The sequence below is a fragment of the Mus caroli genome, unplaced genomic scaffold (assembly GCF_978045245.1).
Source record: "Mus caroli unplaced genomic scaffold, Mus_caroli_1 scaffold_18, whole genome shotgun sequence".
In the NCBI taxonomy this organism is placed as follows: domain Eukaryota; kingdom Metazoa; phylum Chordata; class Mammalia; order Rodentia; family Muridae; genus Mus; species Mus caroli.
This window is the reverse complement of record NW_028227273.1, coordinates 62634458-62655204: the sequence shown is the minus strand read 5'-3', so window position 1 is coordinate 62655204 and position 20747 is coordinate 62634458. Positions and strand designations below refer to the sequence as shown.

At 47.7% G+C, this 20747-nt stretch overlaps 1 protein-coding gene across 2 annotated transcripts in view; it reads left to right on the top strand.

Annotated features, from left to right (window-relative positions):
* Positions 1–20747, top strand: part of Ubash3a (ubiquitin associated and SH3 domain containing A) — a 33853-nt gene that overhangs the window by 7692 nt on the left and 5414 nt on the right. For both annotated transcript variants that reach the window (XM_021149756.3, XM_021149755.2), the window contains exons 5-10: positions 2423–2592; positions 3924–4132; positions 12811–12937; positions 15643–15742; positions 16513–16635; positions 19460–19552. In XM_021149756.3, coding sequence (XP_021005415.1) covers positions 2423–2592; positions 3924–4132; positions 12811–12937; positions 15643–15742; positions 16513–16635; positions 19460–19552 — 822 coding nt within the window. The remainder of the gene's footprint in view (positions 1–2422; positions 2593–3923; positions 4133–12810; positions 12938–15642; positions 15743–16512; positions 16636–19459; positions 19553–20747) is intronic.

Here is a 20747-nt window from a genome sequence, read left to right as displayed (position 1 = left end):
GGAGGATCAGAAGTTCAAGAGCAGCCGTCACTACGAAGCTAGTTTGAGTCCTGCCTTTATTACATAAGACCCTGTCTTGAGAAGCAGGAAGAAAGAGAGAAAGAGAGAAAGAGAGAGAGGGGGGGGGAAGGAAGGAAGGAAGAAAGAAAGAAAGAAAGAAAGAAAGAAAGAAAGAAAGAAAGAAAGAAAGAAAGAGGGAAGGAAGGAAAGGAGGGAGGGGAAGGAGGGAGAGGGGGAGGGAAGGAAGAAAGAGACAAAAAAAAAGAAAGAAAGAAAGAGGAAACTTGAATCTGCCCATTAGAAATCCCTGCCCAGCGTCCCTCTCCTAGGTTACACAGGGTCCCCTCCCACCAGGAACCTCAGAATGGAACCTTACTTAGCAGTGGGCTCTTTAAAGATTCAATTAATTAAGATGAGGTCACTCTGGAGTAAAGTGATCCTAAATCAATAACTGGTGATTGAAACCTAAATCAATAACATGGTCCTGCAAAAGACACATGGCGATAACAAGGAGGCCACTTGACCACAGAGTCTGAGATGGGCAGGATGGAGCCACAGCCAAGGGATGCCTGAGGCCACCAGGAATCCAGGAGCTGGAGGACACCAGAGAACCCAACCCCAGAGCCTTTGGAAGGAATGTGGCCCCGCCCACATCTTGATTTTTGAGCTTCTGGCCTGAGACAATACACGCCTGTTGTTTTACACCACCCAGTTTGGGTATTCCGTTGCAAAAGGAAGTGTCATGCTTACCCATCCTGATGGCCTGAAACTTTACATTATGCCTCTTTGAATACTACCAAGGCCTCACTTCCTGGGGAAGCTGGCCCTGAGCTCACATCCATACCCTGAGCAGGCTCTTCCTGCCTTTCCAGGTTAAACCTCAATCTGACCTGAGAGGCTAGGAGACTCTCCTGAGATGACAGCTCAAGTGTCCCAAGTCCCTCCCTGCCCACACTGCCTCTCTCGGTGAAACTGAACCCAGGTACACAGAGCAATAGAGGAAAAACAAAAGCCTATTCAGGAGTCAGCATGACTCACCCCTGGGTCTCTGGGGAAGCCAGGCCAGGTCTTTTCAAGGCTGTGCTCACTCACACGGGGAGCACACCCGCCCGAACTACTAAAAAGTGTCACGAAAAGGATTTCCTACACATACATACCTTCTTGCCACCTGCACTGGCTGCTTCCCCAGCTTAGGGCTCAGGGACCTGGTCAGGGTCCAGCTGGCTGCTAAATGTCATCTAGCATCATGGTCCCTCCTCCTTGCTTTCATTAGGGGAATAACACGTCCTGTTTGCTTCCTGACCTGGATGAAGAGGTGGCAAGCAGCTCTTGGGCACAGTGGACCCCAGAGTCCTGGAATTAGCCATCTTTATTCTCAAGTCCTAGCTGTCGCAAAGGAAACTAAATCACAGCATAACTCTCAGCCAAGGCCCCTGTGGTGACAAGGACAGAAGAGCCTTGATATAGGTCCACAGCAAAGTCTGTCATTTCTTCAAAGACACCAGACTGCCTCCGCAGAGTCTATAATGTTTGTGGTCCCGCTGACACCAGCTCTGACTGTCCTGAGAGACTGTCCTCTCTTGCTTACCAACCTGAAAGACTCAAAAGCCAACCTGGAGCTGAGGCGTTCTCAAGGGCAGAGGTCATCACAACGCACTGGGCTTCAGCGCTACCAGGCCTCCAGTGAGGAAAGTCTAATGAGCATTAGACAGGCTGCAGGTTTTATGTCCATCGCTCAAGGAGACCCTTCTTTAAGCAAGAGGCATTGACCGGGGCTGGAGACATAGCTCAGAGGGTAGAGTGTTCTCCTAGCAACAGTGAGGCCCTGGGTTCAATGGCTAGCAACACATAAACCAGGGATGTAGATTCATACTGGTGATCCTGGCACTCGGGAGACAGAGGCAGGAAGTCCAGAAGTTCAAAGTCATCCTCAGCTATGTAACAAGTTCAAAGCAGTCTAGGACACATCAGATCCTGTCTCAAATCAAAACCAAAACCAAAGAACACCAACTGAGAGTCTAGGCCCCAGTCATGTGTGCACCAGAGAGCAAAGGGTCCATTTTACTGCATTTCAAGCTAGCTTGCAGCCTAAGAGCTCGGAAGACCTTGAGCTACATCTCTGTGCCTGTCCTTTGTTTTTGTTTTTGTGTTTTTCGAAAACCCCAAGCACCCAACCTTTCTCATAGGGAGAGCCCGGTCCTTGCTTTGTCAAGAAAGCGCCAACACTAAGGAGCCGGCGCAGTAGAACAGACACATGACTAGGAGAGGTTTCTGCCTGTTCCAGGCAGGTAGCATTGACACTCAGAGACAGGTTCTCGGCACCCCTATTCCCACCTGACATTCAGAATGGGTACCTAACATGTATGTTTGCTTGACATTCGAGATGAGATACTCAGCATCCTGCATTTTCTTGACTCCACAGACTGTACCATCAAGCCCTGCACCAAGCAGCTGCACCTGACCTTGGCCCATAAGTTCTACCCTCACCATCAAAGGACCCTGGAGCAGCTGGCCAGAGCCATCCAGCCCAGCCACTCCTGCCAATGGACAGCTGCCCTATACTCCCGAGATATGCGTTTTGTGCACTACCAGGTGAGAGAACCTGGCCTGGATGGTAGGCTGGCCCAGCCTTTCTTACTGATTGGAAATGAATAAATGTTCCCCTGACAGCACTCACTCCTACAATCTTCCCTGACAAAAAGAGGGGGCTCCCCTCTGCTAGAGCCCTCTCCTTATTACTGTTTAGAAGTAGCATCCTTTTATAGATGAGTTGGGCACATACAATCATTTCAAAAGACAATGAAAGCACTCCCATGGTATTCAGAAAGCCTGTTGCCAAGGTGTGTTAATACATGGTCTGCTTGTTAATTTATAATCTGTAATGGTTTTGGTAGGCTTCATGCCAAGGTTTCCTTTCCTAAGAGCTGTGTGGTTAAGGAAGAAAGTATGTCCCACAGGGAATAAGTATAAGGGAGGCACAGCATTCCCTGTCATAAGGTAAATGGTGACACACCAAGGGAGGTAGATATATATATTTGGATAGATGAATGGATAAATGGGTGGAGAAATTCATGGGTAGATAGATAAATGTCTTAATGGATGGATTGATAAATGAATGAGAGGGAATGGATAGATGAGTAGATGGACAGAATGAGTGGCTAGGTAGATGGGATGGTGGACAGATGAGTAAATGAATGGATGGGTAACCAAATAGATGAATGAATTAGAAAATGGGTAGGTAAATGGATGAATAAGTAGATGGATGGGTGGATGGATGGATGGATAGATACATACATACACAGATAGATACATAAATAGATACATAGATAATACATAGCTGCATAGGATTAATACATACATACATACATACATACATGCACAGATAGATAGATAGATAGATAGATAGATAGATAGATAGATAGATAGATAGATAGATACACAGATAGGTAGGTAGGTAGATAGATACATAGATAGGTAGGTAGGTAGGTAGATATATAGATACATACATACGTACATACATGCATAGATAGATACATAGATACATACATAAATGGGAATATGAGCGTTTGAGTGGATGGATGGAGGAATGAATGGGTAGATGGTGGTAGGTGGTCAGAAGAATAGACAAACGTGAGTAGGTAGACAAATGAATGTAGACATAGGTTGGTGAGTGAGTGGGTGGATGGGTAGAAGGAAGAAGATAGACGTTAAACTTTCTTTCTAAGTTCACCCTAAGATTTCTAAGCTGCAGCATTTGGCTATGTTCCACACTGTGTATCATTAGGCAAAGGCATGAAGGGACCTTGGAGACATTAGACACATCAGAGGAGACTGAAGGCGAGACAGACTGGTATCTGGCCTCCTGGGGCTTTTGCTTCACAGAGAACCCTCACTAAGACATGGGTCTCCTGCCTCCTCTCTAGACCCTGAAGGCACTGTTCCAGTACAAACCCCAGAATGCAGACGAGCTAATGCTCAGTGCTGGTGACTACATCTTCGTGGACCCCACTCAGCAAGAAGAGGCCAGTGAGGGCTGGGCCATTGGGATCTCACATCGGACTGGCTGCCGGGGCTTCTTGCCAGAGAACTACACGGAGCGAGCCAATGAGGCTGACACCTGGGTTAAGCACAGGTGAGAACCACCCTCTCTCTGTCTGTCACCACCTGAAACAGTGGGCACAGTGCTTCTCATTCTGTCATTAGAAAGACTTGCAGTCCCTACCCTGGCCACATTATCTCCCTGTCCCCCTCTTCCCAGTATGCATGGCAAACATCTGATCTATTCGTGGTTTCTGCTGATAACCCTCAGGAAATCAAATTGCTTCAAATTACTTGTCTGAGATAATAATGCTCAAATACTGTGAATACTTCCATCTCATGAACATCAAAGAGTGCACACAGAGGTCAGAACTAGCCCTTGTAGCCTTCTAAGGAGGGTTGGCAATTTCCTATTGTTCTGTAACAAAATGACACAAATTTAACTGAATGATCCTATAAGGCTGTGATCCTGGCATGGCTTGCACTGCATTCTCCTCTGATGCTTAGGGTCCTCCCCTAAGCTTGTGTGGTTGTTGGTAAAATGTATTTCCTGGAAGCTGGCCTGTGCCTGGTGGTTTTTTTCTTCCAGCTCATTTGGCGGATCTCTTTATTTTAGTATCTAGCACCATCTGGGCTAAGGGTTTTCAAATTTTTCAGAACCAAGATGTTTGTTTCTTAAATGTATCGGTTCCTCCCTTCAATGTATCTGTCTCCTCTTCCATTTAACTATAAGCAAAAAGGAGAAACTTGGTGATACTTTGATACTGCACACAGAGATTAACATATTTGTAAAAAGATAAAGAGATATAGAATATGTTCTTTGGGGGTGTGGTGAGGTGTGGGGGAAGGGGGTGTCTCAGTGGACACATGCCTCAGGCATCCCATCCCCCTGAGGGATCAGTCACATGGCAGGTATAGTATAGAATAGAGTTTATTCAGGGCATGGAAAGGGGAATTAAGGGAGTAGTAGAGGCAGAGAAAGACAGAGAGAGAGAGAGAGAGAGAGAGAGAGAGAGAGAGAGAGAGAGAGAGAGTAGAGAAGTAGAGGCCGGCCATGGCCATGAGCACGTGGAGAGAGGGGGAAGGGAAGAGCCCAAGAGGGCAGGAGAGAAGAAAGAGGGAAGCAAGAGTAAGAGAGAGAGAGGAGGGGCAAGCAGCCCCTTTTATCCTGGGCCAGGCCAGGCCTACCTGGCTGTTGCCAGGTAACTGTGAAGTGGAGCTTAGACAGAATGCTAACAGAGATAACCAGAGCTACTTAGCCAACTCCATTCTTTATCTGTTCTGTTTCCCATGAACAATGTTGCTAAGCATTTTGCTGCAACATGGGGACCTTTCCCCCACTTCCATACCCGTGTCTTGATCCTAGGGGCATCCTCCAACCCACAATCTATATGTGCTCTGCCGGAAATAACCATGACTGTTTTTTTCTCTCTCTCTCTCTCTGTGTGTGTGTGTGTGTGTGTGTGTGTGTGTGTGTGTGTGTGTGTGTTTGTGTGTTTGCACTTGCATAAACATTTTGTGCATGTGTGTTATACATATTTGCTGGACAGATCTCCTAGCCTCTGTGTATTCAGGGAGGTTTTTTTTCCCCCCTGCATCTCTTTGTATCACAAGGCAAAGCTATGGACACCATACTGTTTTATTTATGCACCTACTGGAAGCCAGTTAATGAGTGTGGTAAAAGTTCCAGTAGCTAAAACTTCTGTTTTGAATAAATTAAGAAGCAAGGTATTTTGAATATTTAAAGCGAACGATTGATTTGGCCCATTTAGTGGCTGACAGGATTTCATGGGGAAAAGGACTTTCCAAGTAATTATTATTTTTAGTAAATGGAGGGTTTCCTGAAAGTATTTATGAAGGGAGATCGGGTGACCTCTAGGCTACTGGTTCTTCCTGTTAAAATTAAGCTTACATTTGGGTTTGCATGACAGGCCAGGGACAGCATCTGTGCCCTTGGACTGTGCCACTAAATGCAGTGACAACAAAGTAGATCCCCTACCACCCCTCCCAAGGCTGCCCTGGGACTCACTATGTTGCTATATAGCCAAGGATGACCTTTTGAGCTTCAAATCCTCCTGCCTCCATCTCCAGAGAGAGCACTGGTATCACAGATCTGCGCCGTCATGTGGGTTTCCTGTATGCTAGGCAGCAGAGCTAACCATGGATTCTTATATGCACTTATGAATCTGTCATGTATATATACTAACTTAAAATAGCTTTTAAACTGCACGGATTCGGCCAGCTCCGCAGTGGGGCTATCCCACATCATTTTAGCTTCACGTGCTAATTCATAAAACCTGAGGAGCACACCTGCAAATGCAGGAAAGAAAACTCAGCCGGATTCCAGGGCTTTCATATCAGGTGTCCCCTCGTGACCCACTAACTCACAACAAGGACCTGTACAGAGAGCTACACACACCCTCCTGTGAAAGCTGAACCCCCAGCCTGGGAGGTGAAGGGCTGAACAACGTCACAAAATCAAGGAAGCTTTGGTTTCCTGCAGAATCTACATGGTCAGTTAGCCGCTCTAAAAAAAACAAAAACAAAAACAAAAACAAAAACAAGCAGAAGAACACAGGACAGGACTGGCATTAAACTCCAGGGAGCCGGGGAGGAGGGGTTATTAGGCCCTCTTCTCCTTGTCTCCCACCAAGGGCAGAAGACCTCACTGTGACAGAGAAGCCATCAGCCAAGGGGCAAGCCTGGACTCTGCGGCTACTGCAAAGCTTCTGCAGTAAACTCTGTCTAGCAACGGTTCTACTTCCTGCCAATATGTCACCTGCACCTGGACAAGTGCCCCACCTTGTGACCCTGACCTTCCTGGGAGACCAGTTTCTCTTAGGAACCATTGTACATTCGTAAAAGTTGCAAGAAGGGCTGGTGAGATGGCTCAGTGGGTAAGAGCACCCGAATGTTCTTTCAAAGGTCCAGAGTTCAAATCCCAGCAACCACATGGTGGCTCACAACCATCCGTAACAAGATCTGACTCCCTCTTCTGGAGTGTCTGAAGACAGCTACAGTGTACTTACATATAATGAATGAATAAATCTTTAAAAAAAAAAAAAGTTGCAAGAAAAAGGGAGTTCTGGATGAATGCTGGGGTGTATCTGATGAGCTCCCCCGACCCCGACCGACACCCCATCCCCCACCACACACACACACACACACACACTCACACACCCTCATAGGATAACTACAAGCACTGCCCCCCCCCCAACCCCAGGCTAACTGTGGTGTGACATAGGCTGGGAACTGGCAGTAGGCTGTCTATGGCTTTTAAAGCTGCTACATATTCTTCTAAACATTTAAGGAGGTTTCAAATTGGGGCATAGTGGCACCCAGACTTAATTCCAGTACTTAGGAGACAGAGGCAGGCCGACCTCCATGAGATCCAAGGTGGCCAGTGCTACACAATGACACTGTCTTAAGGGAAGTCCTGGCAAATCTGAATGTGCCGTGAAACTGTTAAACAGTGGGGAATGCAGACAGACACCTATGTGCATAGAGAGTTGGCCTGTGGCCAGACTATATGTTGTATATACATTCCATATATAACTCCCAAGGGCACAGGACACACACAGGGTACGATTGATGCAAACAGCAAGAAGCACCCACGGAGAGATCTGCAAACCACATGGGAAGAGGCCCCTTCCTACTCAGAGGAACCTCCCCAGCCCTGAAGGTGGCTGCCACGGGAACACATTGTACTTCACAGACAACCCCACCAGCATCAGTGTAAACTCTCTAGCAGGTGGCTGCAAGATTCTAAGGACCCTGTGGTCCCGATCCAACACCACCCACTTGTTACTTGGAAACCACGTATTACTGGAAGATAGCTGTGGGGAACGGACCACCGCTACCTCAGTTTCAGGCATCTTCACAGAACAAGTATACAGCCCGGCTGCAGATCAGAAAGACCGGGGCTGAGAATCAGAGCCCAACAGAAGCTGAAGCTGTCTTCCAACCACATGAAGACCTCCCACCACAGAGCTAATCAAATCCCACAAAGCGAGCTGTCAGGTTGAGGCTTCCACACAGCAAGGGCGCGCCATTGCTAGATGAACTGTGTCCCTCCAAACACTCATATGCTGGAGCCCTGATGAACATTTATATTAGAGAAAGACCTTTCAATTGAGGGGTCCCTTATCCAATATTACTTTGATCAGAGGTCACTGAGGATACAGGGGGGAAGACTCTAGCTTCTCACCAGGCCTAGGACAGAGTCCCCAAAATGAATCACAAGTTCCTGTATTGCTTTGATCTTGGACCTCCTACACTCCGGGGCAGAGAGACAATGAAACCTGTTCTGTCATTGAAGCTGTGTGACAGTAAGCCCAGGACAGACACTAACACAGCGACTTTGTCTTTGAATGCCACACACTGAGGTGAGCCCCCTTCTAGGAACAGAGGCGAATAGAAACTTCATCCACTTCTATGGCATCAGTTAACCGCTAAGTGACACACCTAAGTCCAAGAGGAAAAAAAACTGACAAAATGTCACATGCTTCCCTTGGTCCCTTTGCCACCCGTGTGCTCACCAACCTCTTGCTTGCATTTTTAGTTGAATGACTAGCAGACAAACTCAACTTCCTCTCTGACTGTAAAGTTCACAGATGTCACTAGGAGATAACAATGGTTTTACTGTCTGGGTAGTGGGCCCCATGTTACACATGTACCACTGCTTTGCCCTCAGGAAGACGAGAGCAGCCTACACTTCCTGTGTGAGGATGCTTCAGCTCCATCTGCTCTGTATGACACTGTCATTGAAAGCGGCTCTCAGTGGCTGCAGTGTATGTCACAGTTCAGCTCCGGGATCTACTGACACCTACACTCTATCCCACTGGCATCTGTAGCTTAAGACTGCATGAAGTCCACGTCTTGTTGATGTGCGCCTTTAATGGCCGACCCATCTCTCCAGCCCAGGTCCACATGGAGGAGCCCATAAGAGGTTATGAATTGAGACAAGACATGTCACAATGACAGGGACAGAGAGCCATAACTTATGGGTAATCAAAAAATACTTGAGACCAGAGAAATGGCTCTGCAATTAAAAGCACTGACTGTTCTTTTAGAGGACCCAGGTTCAATTCCCAGCACCCACAGTGTGGCTCACAACCATCTGGAAGTCCAGTCCCAAGGGATCTGATGCCTTTTTCTGGCTTCAATGGCTATCAGCCAGAACCACAATGCACAGACATACATGTAGACAAAGCTCCCATAAATGTAAAATAAAACATTTAAACACATGAACTATATCAAAACGCCACAAAGGTCACAGATGGCCCAGAGCATGGTCACAGGTGTCAGGCTGCTGCCGAGAGACTCAGGGCAAGTGAGGCCAAGTGGCTCTAGACAGTCTCGGGCTGGGATGGTGGGGAGCTGCTGCCTGCCAGAAAGGGGCTGAGTAAATAAAAACGCACCTCATGGGTGGTTGAGGAGAGTGAGTCAGAGAGAGCTGTCAACTTCAGAGTCACTTCCAGTTTTACGATACTTCAGACAAAATCCTGATGGGATCATTTCTTTGAATGCCACTGGGTAAATGAAGTATTTACCTAGAAGAGACATCAGGAGAGAAAAGTTGGAAAGACATCGGGGCCAAAGTAATGAGAGGAGGGATCAACACACAGCTCAACGAGTAGAGGGCTCGCCCAGTGCATACAAGGCCCTGGGTTTGATCTACAGAGCCCCCTAAACCTGTAATCCCACACTCTTTGCCTACATAGCTTAAGGCCTACCTGGGATACCTCAGATCCTGTCTCAAAAAAAATTTTTTAAGAAGATATTAATGGGGCTGAAGAGATGGCTCAGTGGTTAAGAGCACTGACTGCTCTTCCAGAGGTCCTGAGTTCAATTCCCAGCAACCACATGGTGGCTCACAACAATCTGTAATGGGATATTATGCCCTCTTCTGTTGTGTCTGAAGACAGCTAATATATATATATATATATATATATATATATATATATATATATATATAAAATAAATCAATCTTTAAAAAAAGAAGAAGATACTTACTAATGGTATAATACATCAAAAATCAAAATAGGGTTTTGGCTCAGAGGCTATAAGGCAGGTATAAGGGAACAAAGAGATTTACCTGACATCCTGGGAAATGCATGTTTGAGAACCCCACAGAAGCTGGGGGAGAAGGGTGAATGACATTCATGGTAATTTGTTCCCCATACACTTGTTTACCCAAGTCAGTGCCTGGCAGAGACAAGAAATAAACAGAAAGAATGTGTCTTTAGACAAACATGCCTCCGGCTTTGGTGATGGGAGAGCTTTGGTGGGGCCGAAGCCAAGAGGTCTCTCAGAACGCTTAGTAGACCCATCTTTAATGGTGACCAGTCACTGCTTGGCATTCATGACCTCTGTACATTCAGAATAACCGGGGCACCCCAGGGCAGAACAAGGCAAGGCCTGAGCTTTAATGAGGTGCGTCTGCTCCTGTGAGGGGAGCCTTCTGAGCATTGCCTTTGAAAATGGCAGTGGCTCTGATCCCATGTGACCCCGAGCCAAACATTCACCCAAAACTAGCTCAGTGGTACTGCGGGTGTCACTAGTGGAGATCCAGGCTTCCAGTGGCCAAGTCAAATCTCACAGCCTCCACATCTCGTTCAAGAGCAATGTCCTGTGGCTCAGCTGCAAAGCGGGGAGTTGAGCTCGCATCTGTGTCCATGGTAAAGCACTGGTCTAATGTGTGAGGCCCAGGTATGATCCATAAGACTGCAGAGAAAGGATGTCAGGGAGAGGAGGGGAAAGGAGAGAAGAGGAAGGGAGAGAAGCCTGGTGTGGAATTCTCCCATCATCCCGGCGAGGTTCACACTCTGTGGACAGCAGAGTCTGGCTTGCTGTTCACACCGTTGCCATATCTAACTGCTCCTTACACCTGCTCAAAGCACAAAGCTCAGGTGAGCCTGCAGCATCTTGGCTCTGCATCCACAGAGGCTCCTCTGTTCTACCCCGGCCTCTCTTCTTTTGGCTCATTCCACTCCAGCTACGCGCAGGCCTCTGCTGTTCTGCTAACCCTCAAGAGAGTTGAGCCACCCACGCACGCACCCATGTACACATGCACACACACACACGCACACACACACACACACACCCTGAGTGCCTGCCTCCTCCACTCGCTCCTCCATCCCCACCTCCATCCTCATCCACCCACAGGCTGTGTCAATCACAGCCTTGAGGAATTTGGGAGAGCTGCTTCCATCCCCAGATAGCCAGAAGCCCACTCAACCAGGGCACCACCCCTGCATTATTGCAGCCCATAATACTCTACCTTCTGAAACCTAGCTATGCAATCTGCTTCCCCTCCCCCTCCCCCAAAAAGTGGACCAGAGTCTAAATATGGGTGGATGCATAAATTAAGTTGTTGAATTCAACAGCTGACAAAACCATGACCACCTTTGCATTTTCAGTGGGTGGTAACCATTTCCCACGTTTCTAGTAATGAATCCAACTGTTCCTTGTCCATAAAGGAATTGGAGAATAACCTTGCTAGATCAACAGATGCTCGGACATAGACGGTGGCAGGCAGAACTTCGCATGGAACACAGCCCAGAAGAGCCCAATGCGTCTGTCCAGGAACCGCATGAGTAGCTGTCACTGGGGCTGGCCATTACTTTTTAAACAGTTTACCAAAACTTCTCCTTGTAAGAAATGGCTTCTTCCCTGGGAAAATCACTCATTTTCTGCTCTGAGGCGTGCTCTGTCTTGGTCATTCACCCTCCTCTCTTGCCACCTGCCTAGTCCTTCTGAACAGGAAGGAACTCTGTACATACCAACCCCTTCCTGTTTCATATCTTGGGGTTCGCTTTCCAGTTTGCTGTGGCTCTCCCCCAACCCGTGTGTCCCCAGAGTTCCTGACTGCCTATTCACTTCCTGGCACTTTAAGTAATTTACAGTTTCCTGGTTACCTGCTCAGGTGCCATCAGTACCCACTACCCACAGAACACATCTCTAGCTCTTGAGTTGTCTGGTCACTATTGCAATGTCCCTACTACTACCAGATGAACACCTTTGACTACAGTAGATGGTGAATCAGCAGATGATATGTGAAAGAAACAGATTTGATATTCTTTAAAGGTACAGAACCAGTAAGATATAGAGATGTAGAGGGTGAGATGAGGAGGGGATCTGTTGAAGTTTGTGATTGACAGATCCAAAGTCTGAAGGTCAGCCCAGCAGGTGGGCCCAGGAAAGATCTGGGGCTATAGCTTGAGTCTGAAGGTAGCCTGGAGACAGAATCCACTCTTGCTCCATGGAGACCTCCATCTCTCCTGCCTTAAGACTCTCACCTGACCCCGCATGCATGGGATCATCTATTTTATTCAAGGTTTGCTGGTCTCGCCGCTAATCTCATCTTAAAGGTACCTTCTTAGCAATGCTGAAAACATCAGAACTTGGCACAGAGACACACATCTGCAGTCCCAGCGACTTGGAAGGCTGGGGTAGGAAGCTGTCTTGAGCCTTGAGTTCTCAGCTAGCCTGAGCGACAGGGAAAAACTGTCATCTCTAAAATAAAGTCACATTTGAAGAACACCTGGCCACAGCGTTGAGGCAGGTCTGGCTTTATTGTGATGCTACAGCCATGAGCCAATCACAGGCTTCCTGAGCCATGATTTGGCCACTCTGCAGCTTGGTGTTCTTTTGTGGCCTTGATTCTTACTGCAGAGGTTGAGGCAGGCATTCCCAGGAACATCCAGGACCAGAAACCATGATGATGCCATGTCATGCCTCTGTTCACAGTTTCTTCTTCCTCCCCCACAGGACATATACATTCAATCTAGCCATGGACCTGAACTCTAGGAAGGATTTTGAAGCCAGTAGCAGGGGAAATGGAGAATCCCACACTCCGTCAATGTCAAAGAGTGTTAGCAGCATACAAGCTTTGCAGGTAACAGGACCCTAGTGTTGTTGTTATTGTTTGTTTGCTTGTTTGTTTGTTTATTGTTTTGTTAGTAAACCATGCTTGCTGGTATAACACCATGGTAGACTTGGCTGCTAGAGTACGGCTTTTCTCCCAAGTGAAAATATTGTAGTAACTACTTAATCTCAAATGGGAGTTTCTACCCCACCTTTGATCATTTGGTTCTCAGATAAAAGATACAAAACTTTTATATTTATACTAAGGCTTAATCAGCATAAGAGCTGGGCAGGTATCTACCCTCTATGCTATTATGTCTACTTCCCTGCCAATAACCCTGAGTTAAGACCTGCTGTGTTATGCCTGGGCTGCTCTTAACTTTATCTGGACAGCCCTCATGGCCATCTTTTCAAGACTCACCTACCCCATGGTGTCTTCTCCTCTCGCCACCTCCTTCTCCCTCCTGGTAGTCTCTTCAGACTCCAAGTCTAGGAACTGAAACCCTACTTATCTCTCTTCTGCCCAGCTATGAAATGTCAACATCCTTACTCAACTAATAGTTTTTAATGAAGGAGCAAGGTCACATAGCATTACTTGATGTGCATGAGGATTCTCTGGTCCCTAAGAGCAATCAGACCTTGGGGGGGGGGCAGTGTTTAGCATTACAATACATAGCCACAGACCAAACCTCACCATGAGGATGCACTCACCCACCTCAGGAGCCCCTCCTGAAGGTTGCTGCATTACCACTAAGAACCCTGGGGCTACTCCCCAAACACAAGCCTCCCAAGGACACAGTGGGCACATACCCTATGACTGTGAAGCACCAATCACAGCCTAGAAAGGAATGTTCCAGAGAGCTGCTGCCCCCCAACACACACACACACACACACACACACACACACATTGACCTGAGGCTGCTGGACACTGTCAGGCAAAAAGTTAAAACAAAATAAAACACAGCCTCTGTACCTCTAAATCATGGGGTATTTTCCCCCACTGATGGAATCAACCAGACGTGGAAAATGTTATAGAAGACTGTATCTTGTCTTAATCAGCTTCCCAGTACTGCAACAAAGTACCTAAAATGACCAGCTTTCAAAAAAAAAAAAAAAGGAATGGCTTATTTTTGTGTTTGTCATGGTCTTAAAGTGTTCAGTCCATCATCATTTGATGGGTTGCTTGGGGCTTGTTCTGATGCAGTTTACTACAATACAAGCAGGCAGTAGAGGAGAGTCAGTTACCTGATAGAAGCCAGAAAGCAAAAAGAGGAAGGTGCTGGATCCCAAGAGCCCTTCAAAGTCACAAGTCCAGTGACCTAACTTCTTCCCACCAGGCTCTCCTCCAAAAGATCCCACTCTTAGCAGTACCATGGGCTGCAACCAAGCCTTCCCCATCCAAGCCTTTGAATAACATTCAAGATTCGAACTGGCTGTGGTAACACATATCTGTAATCCCAGCACTTGGGAGGCAAAAGCAGGAAGATAGCTATGAGTCTGAGACCAACCTGGGCTACATAGAAAGTTCTGGGACAGCCTGGGCTATAGTATCAGAACATGTTTCGAATATTGAAAACAAGAAAGAAAGAAAGAAAGAAAGAAAGAAAGAAAGAAAGAAAGAAAGAAAGAAAGAAAGAAAGAAAGAAAGAAAAGGGGGAAGGAGAGAGGGGAGGAAGAAAAAGAGAGAGAAAAGGAGGAAAGGAGAGAGATGAAAGAAGAGAGAAAGGAAGAAAGAAAGGAGGGAGGGAAAGAGAAAAGAAGGAAGGAAGGAAGGAAGGAAGGAAGGAAGGAAGGAAGGAAGGAAGGAAGGAAGGAAGGCAGGCAGGCAGGCAATAGCTGTGCCAGTATTGAATGCATACAGACTTTGTCTGCCACTGTTCCCTAAGCAATATGACATAATTCCTAATTCATAATGCCCAGCTATAGGAAGGCAGTGAGGAAGAAGTGGGGAAGGGGTGGGGGGAGCTTCTTACCTGAGTGTTCAGAAGCAAGACACTCACCTGGGCACTGTGAGGAAGCTGCCTCGGGATGGACTCAAGTATGGCTAATCCTGGAGGGCTCCTTGGAAGAGGAAGTGTAAGAGTAACTGAGTAAACTATAGATAGATTGATATATGAGAGAAAGAAAAAGAGGAGAGAAAGGAAGGAAAGAAGGAAGGAAGGAAGGAAGGAAGGAAGGAAGGAAGGAAGGAAGGAAGGAAGGAAGGAAAGAAGGAAGGAAGGGAAGAAGGGAGAAAGAAGGAAGAAAGGAAGCAGGGGATGGAGGGAAGAAGAGAGATGGTTAATAGGTAGGTAGGTAGATAGATAGATAGATAGATAGATAGATAGATAGATAGATAGATAGATAGACAGACAGACAGATGTAGGGAACCAAATATTCAAATACTTAAGCCTATAGATGATACTTCTCATTACAGCCACCATAGACTGACAGGTAATAGATGATAATAGAAGGAAAGAGACAGACAGACAGATAGACAGACACTTGGAAGAGACAAAACAGTTGAAAAGTGTCTGTGATGGGCTCAATCCTCTTTCCAGCTCTTTTATGAAGTCACAGAGCCCAGGAAATTAAACATAGGGAGAAATAAAAGCAATCCTCCAGTCTCACACTGACACTGGCAGCCTGACCGACCACAGTTGCTGAGGAGCTTGGGAGAGGCTCCGACCCTAGGCAATGGCTGGTGGATACTGCAGAGTCTGCTTAATAACTCACGTCCCATTGCTCCCACCCCAGGCTACCATCTCGAGGAGAGGCATTCTGGTCATACGTCATGGCGAGAGAGTGGACCAGGTCTTTGGGAAGTCTTGGCTACAGCAGTGTACTACTGCTGATGGTAGGTGGAGTCCAAATGACTCTAGACAGATTAGCTCTCTGTCCTTGAGGGACCCTAGACCATGGCATAGCTCCTGCTGGGAGACGCCAGTGCCCTCAGGCTTTGGGGCCACTAATGTGGATAAGGAAACCCACCAACATACACACTGTCCACATGCCTAAGCCAGGCCCTTGGCATCAGGTCAGTGATTGGTTACAATTCTGGTTTCCCCTTTTCTCTAATGAGAGGTTAAACCACTTGTTTCTGGTCACACAGCTAAGGCTCAGGATTTCTAACAGATTGACAGATCTTAGAGATCAACATCAAAGGGACCAGGGTGTCACACAGCCCCTGTTTTCTGGTCCTGCATTCAAGCACCTGACTGAAGAGTTCCCATGGCAGAGCACCTCCAGCCAATGTGTACTGCCCCACCGGCAGCAACACACACAGGAGGCTTCACACTGCAACCGGTTAACTGATAACTACTCCAAAGCTTATCCTGGGGATGCAGGTTTCTCTCCCCTGTGAGTGATAAAGGTTAAAAGGAAAAAGTGGGCTCCCGGCCCCTGGGGCGCAAACCTAAGCGTTGTACAGTTGAGAACATGTTACAGGCCTGCAATATTTGTTCTATGCAGTCAATCCACATCATAAGAACACTTCACAAACGACATCCTTGGCAAGCACTCAGACAATAACCTTCCCTGCAGAGAGGATCTCTGTCTTGGGGTCTTGGGTAACGAGTAGAATATGCCTCCGTGACCTCAGATGTCTGCTACTTGTTTCTACCTCAGGAAAATACTACAGGCCAGACCTGAACTTCCCCCGCAGCCTGCCAAGGAGGAGCAACGGCATCAAAGACTTTGAAAACGATCCACCGCTATCATCCTGTGGAATTTTCCAGGCCAGACTTGCCGGTATGTTTAAGAGTATTCCCACAGGAGAGTAACACTAACAATAATGACTACATTGTATCCCCTGAGCCCCTGCCGTGCATCCTTTGATAGTACTGGCATCTTCTTCCCTACTCTGCCCCACCAGGAAATGGAGATTGTCTTAGTTACAGTTCTATTGCTGTGAAGAAACAGCAGGACCAAGACAGCTTATAAAAGGAAGCATTTAATTGGGGGCTTGCTTGCAGTTTCGGAGGGTGAGTCCATGATTATCATGGCAGGGACCATGCTGGCAGGCAGACAGTCAGGCATGGCGCTGGAACAGCAGCTGATAGCTTACTTCCTGACCCATAGGCAGAAGGCTGAGGGATACTGGGCCTGGCATGAGCTTTTGAAACTTCAAAGCCCATCCCCAGTGACATACCTCCTCCAACAAGGCCACACCCCCACTCCAACAAGGCCACACCCACTCCAACAAGGCCACACCCACTCCAACAAGACCATACCTTCTAATCCTTCCCAAACAGTTCAACTAACTGGGGACCAAATATTTGAATATATGTGGGGGGGGGGGCATTCTCATTCAAATCACCACAGATGTTAGATCATTTACCCAGGGTCACACAGGTAGTGGCCAAAAGTGGAGCCGTCTGATCCAGGAGTGCATAATTGATGATGCAAGCAAGGAAATATAGGGAAGGAACACTGCAGGGAGAAGAAATAGCAATAAACACTATATGCACCAAGAGTGCCACTTAAAGAATTAAAACCGAGCTGGGGAGATAGCTCAGTTGGTCAAGTATTTGCCCAGTGAGCACATGGGCCTGGGTTTGATCCTCAGAACCTATGTGGAAAAGCCAGGTGTGGTGGTATGCACTTGTATTCCCAGTGCTGAGGAAAAGCAGAGGCAGGGTGCTCCCCAGGGCTCCCTGGCCAGACAGGCTCGCCTACAAGGTTAACTCCAGGCCCGTGAGAAATGCCATTTTAAATATAAGGGTGAATGGCATTCCTGAGGATGACTGCTGAGGCTGATCTCTGACCTCCACACACAAGCATACATGCACACCAGTATGTGTGCACACATGCACATGCACAGACACACACACACTTTAAAGGCACACACACACACCCTCACAGGTAATATTGCACTATGACTCATGCCCTTGAGTTTACGACTGGGGTGTCTTCGTCTGTGACATCTAAGAGATTGTGATGCTTCTCTGGTTACATCGTACAAATTCAGAAAGCTGAGCCTAAGGGGGCAAGCAGACATCCCAGTCCCTGGCTGCTTAGCTACAGGAACCCACTAGAACAAGCTTTCCTGCTTCTCACCCTGTGTGAGCCACAGGGGTTCACTGGCAGCTCTCAGGGTGGGAGGCTGGGTTCACACTGTGACTGTTTCAGGCTCCCAGTCAGACAACAGTTAGTTCTGGGGTTGGGATACCCCAGCTGAACATAGCCCATTTGGGCCCCTCCTTCCCTAGGAGACATGACATGCTCATATGTCATGTGAGCCTGTAAATATGTCCCAGAAGTCTTGTCCTCATACCCAAATACTTACAAAGGTGTTTGAACAGCTCTTGGTGTATATTCATGGGAGCATCCGGGGATGTGTGGCATAGGTAACAAGTATCCCTAGCTGCTATATCCCTGCCACCATCTGGTGACAGAAATTGAAGTCCCAAGGTCATGGTTCAAGCAGATGGCTCCTTCTGAGGCTATGAGGAAGATTTATCTCTCCCTATTGCTCCTTGGGGTCTTGCCCTGATATCTTCACATCATCCCTTTCTGTCCGTCTCTCTACTCAGCCTTCTCCTTTGCAGAAGACATGTTGGTACAGAACGCAGCCTACGTTAACTTGTTCTCAGTTACCCCATGGGATGCTGGGGGATAGGTGGCAGGATCCTTTGTGGGCACAGAATCCATGGGTATACATATATGTATACATATATACATATGCATGTATATGTGTGTGTGTGTGAGTGTGTGTGTGTGTATCCCATAAATTTTGCATGAAATCTGTGTGTTTGGTACAGTCACAACTTTCTGATATTTTTTATTCCTATTAGTCAAAGCCTTTGACACAGATCCATTGATTAAGGTCCCAGTCTATGGATGTCAGTATTCCAACTTGCCCATAACTGACAACCCCAAGCCTCTTGTCAGAAATCTCTTGTGCCATGGGGTTTCCTTTGCCACCAGCTAGGCTTCTAGTATTACAGAGAAAACATGGTTGGATTACAGCTTGTCCTTCCACAAGCCAAAATCTGACCAACTAAATGGCCACAAAGGTATAGACCTATGTGCACCTTAAGCTTATAGTGCAGGTGTGACTTGAGTGGGGCATGGCAGGTTTTCAGCCCACAGAGTCACTTTTATCTGGCGCCCAGGCCTCCTTCCAGACTCACCCAGGCTATGGGCAGAGCTCAGGTCCTCAGGGATGCAGGGCTGGGGTCTCCCCTGGCTGCTATTGGTACTTTCCACTTCTGAGGCTACACCCATGTCTGGTAACATGGGATGCTCCATCTTTCAACACAGCTAAAGGATATGGTTCACATGCCAAGTACGACCACATTCGTGTCTGCTCATTCCTGCTCTGTGGCCAGCTGGGAGAAACCGCCACTGCTTACAGCCTCAACAACCCCTGTACCACCACCTCCACCATACAATATAGTGTAGTTACAAGACCATTGCTGGTCACAGTTGCAGGTTCTATCCTAACCTAGTTGGGGACCCTGCAGGTGTGTACAGCAGCGGGTAAGAGTCTCATCCATCCCTGCCTGCTACCAAGGCAAGTGCCCATCCTGGGCTGATGCATGAAGGGAGTTTCCTACCTGTTGTTTTCTAGGAGAAGCCCTGCTGGACAGCGGCGTCAGAGTCACCGCGGTCTTCGCGTCTCCAGCCCTGCGCTGTGTGCAGACAGCCAAGCACATCCTGGAAGGTGAGAAGCTCAGCAGGCCTTGCCTCTGGCTTGATCTTGAGGATATTCTCCATGGAGAGCAATGAGGGTGTGGCGTGAATGAGATGATGAGCAAGGAGTGGCCACAACTAAGCCAAAGAAAGACAGTTAGAAGCCAGCCTTCGAGGTGCTGCTGGCAGAAATGAGCCATTCATGTTCCAAAGTGCTAGGGTTGTACCACTGGTCTCTCAGGGTCAACATCTGTAATCATACTTTGCCAAGTGGCTCAGTTCTGCCAAGTGTCTCGGTACTTGGGAATGAACAGTCACAAGCCTAGAGACCTGGAGCTACTGAGAACCCTTCTAGATCCACGGGTGACTTCCCGGGGCAGGGTCAGCTCTGGAAGGGAGCTGTCCAGCATCTCCCAACTGTCAGGAAACCATTCACAGATCCTCTCAGCCAGTGAGACAACATTGCCATGTGGGTGGCTGGTGGTCACCAAGGTTCTGCCCCCACTTAGGGGGTCATGGAAGTGTCCATATCAGGAGATAGAAACCCTCTTTGTTCACTGCAGAACAAAGTTCCTGACCAAAGTCAGCACCCTGCCTGCCACCAGGGGGCAGAGGCCCTGCCCCTAGTCTGAACACAGATAGCCTTACTTGACAGGTCTTTTTGGTCAAGATAGAAAGTGCTTGGGAGGGGTGAGCTGTGAGAAATCAGAATGTTCCAGAAGTTTCCTCCCCTACTCTTCACCTCTCGCCCCCTTGGGACTCCCTGTCTCCGTCACTGTATCATTCCATCAAGGATGAAACTGCGGTGTGGATTAAGTGAGCTGTATATGGAGTTATAGTGAGACCCCAGGGTGAGTCCACTGCCTACGGTGTCCCTGTAGCCAAGCAGCATGGCCCCTCTTGATGGGCAGCATGCTGTCAGTCCTTGGATCCCTCCAAATGCCTGGTGGTCCGGGTCTTAGAGAAAGCAGTGCTTCGCTTGAATCCCAGGATGATGTTTGCCAGGGAAGAGTCACATATATGACATGTTTCCTTGGACTCAGTTATGGGTTGGTGTTCTGGTTCGCTTTTCCATTCCTGTGATAAAACACTAACCAAAACCAACCGGGGAAGGAAGAGGCATACTTGACTTACACTTCCACATCACTGTCCATCAATCAGATCGGTTGTGGTAGGAACTCAAAGCGGGAACCGGAAGCAGGAGCTGAAGCCATGGAGGGGTGCTG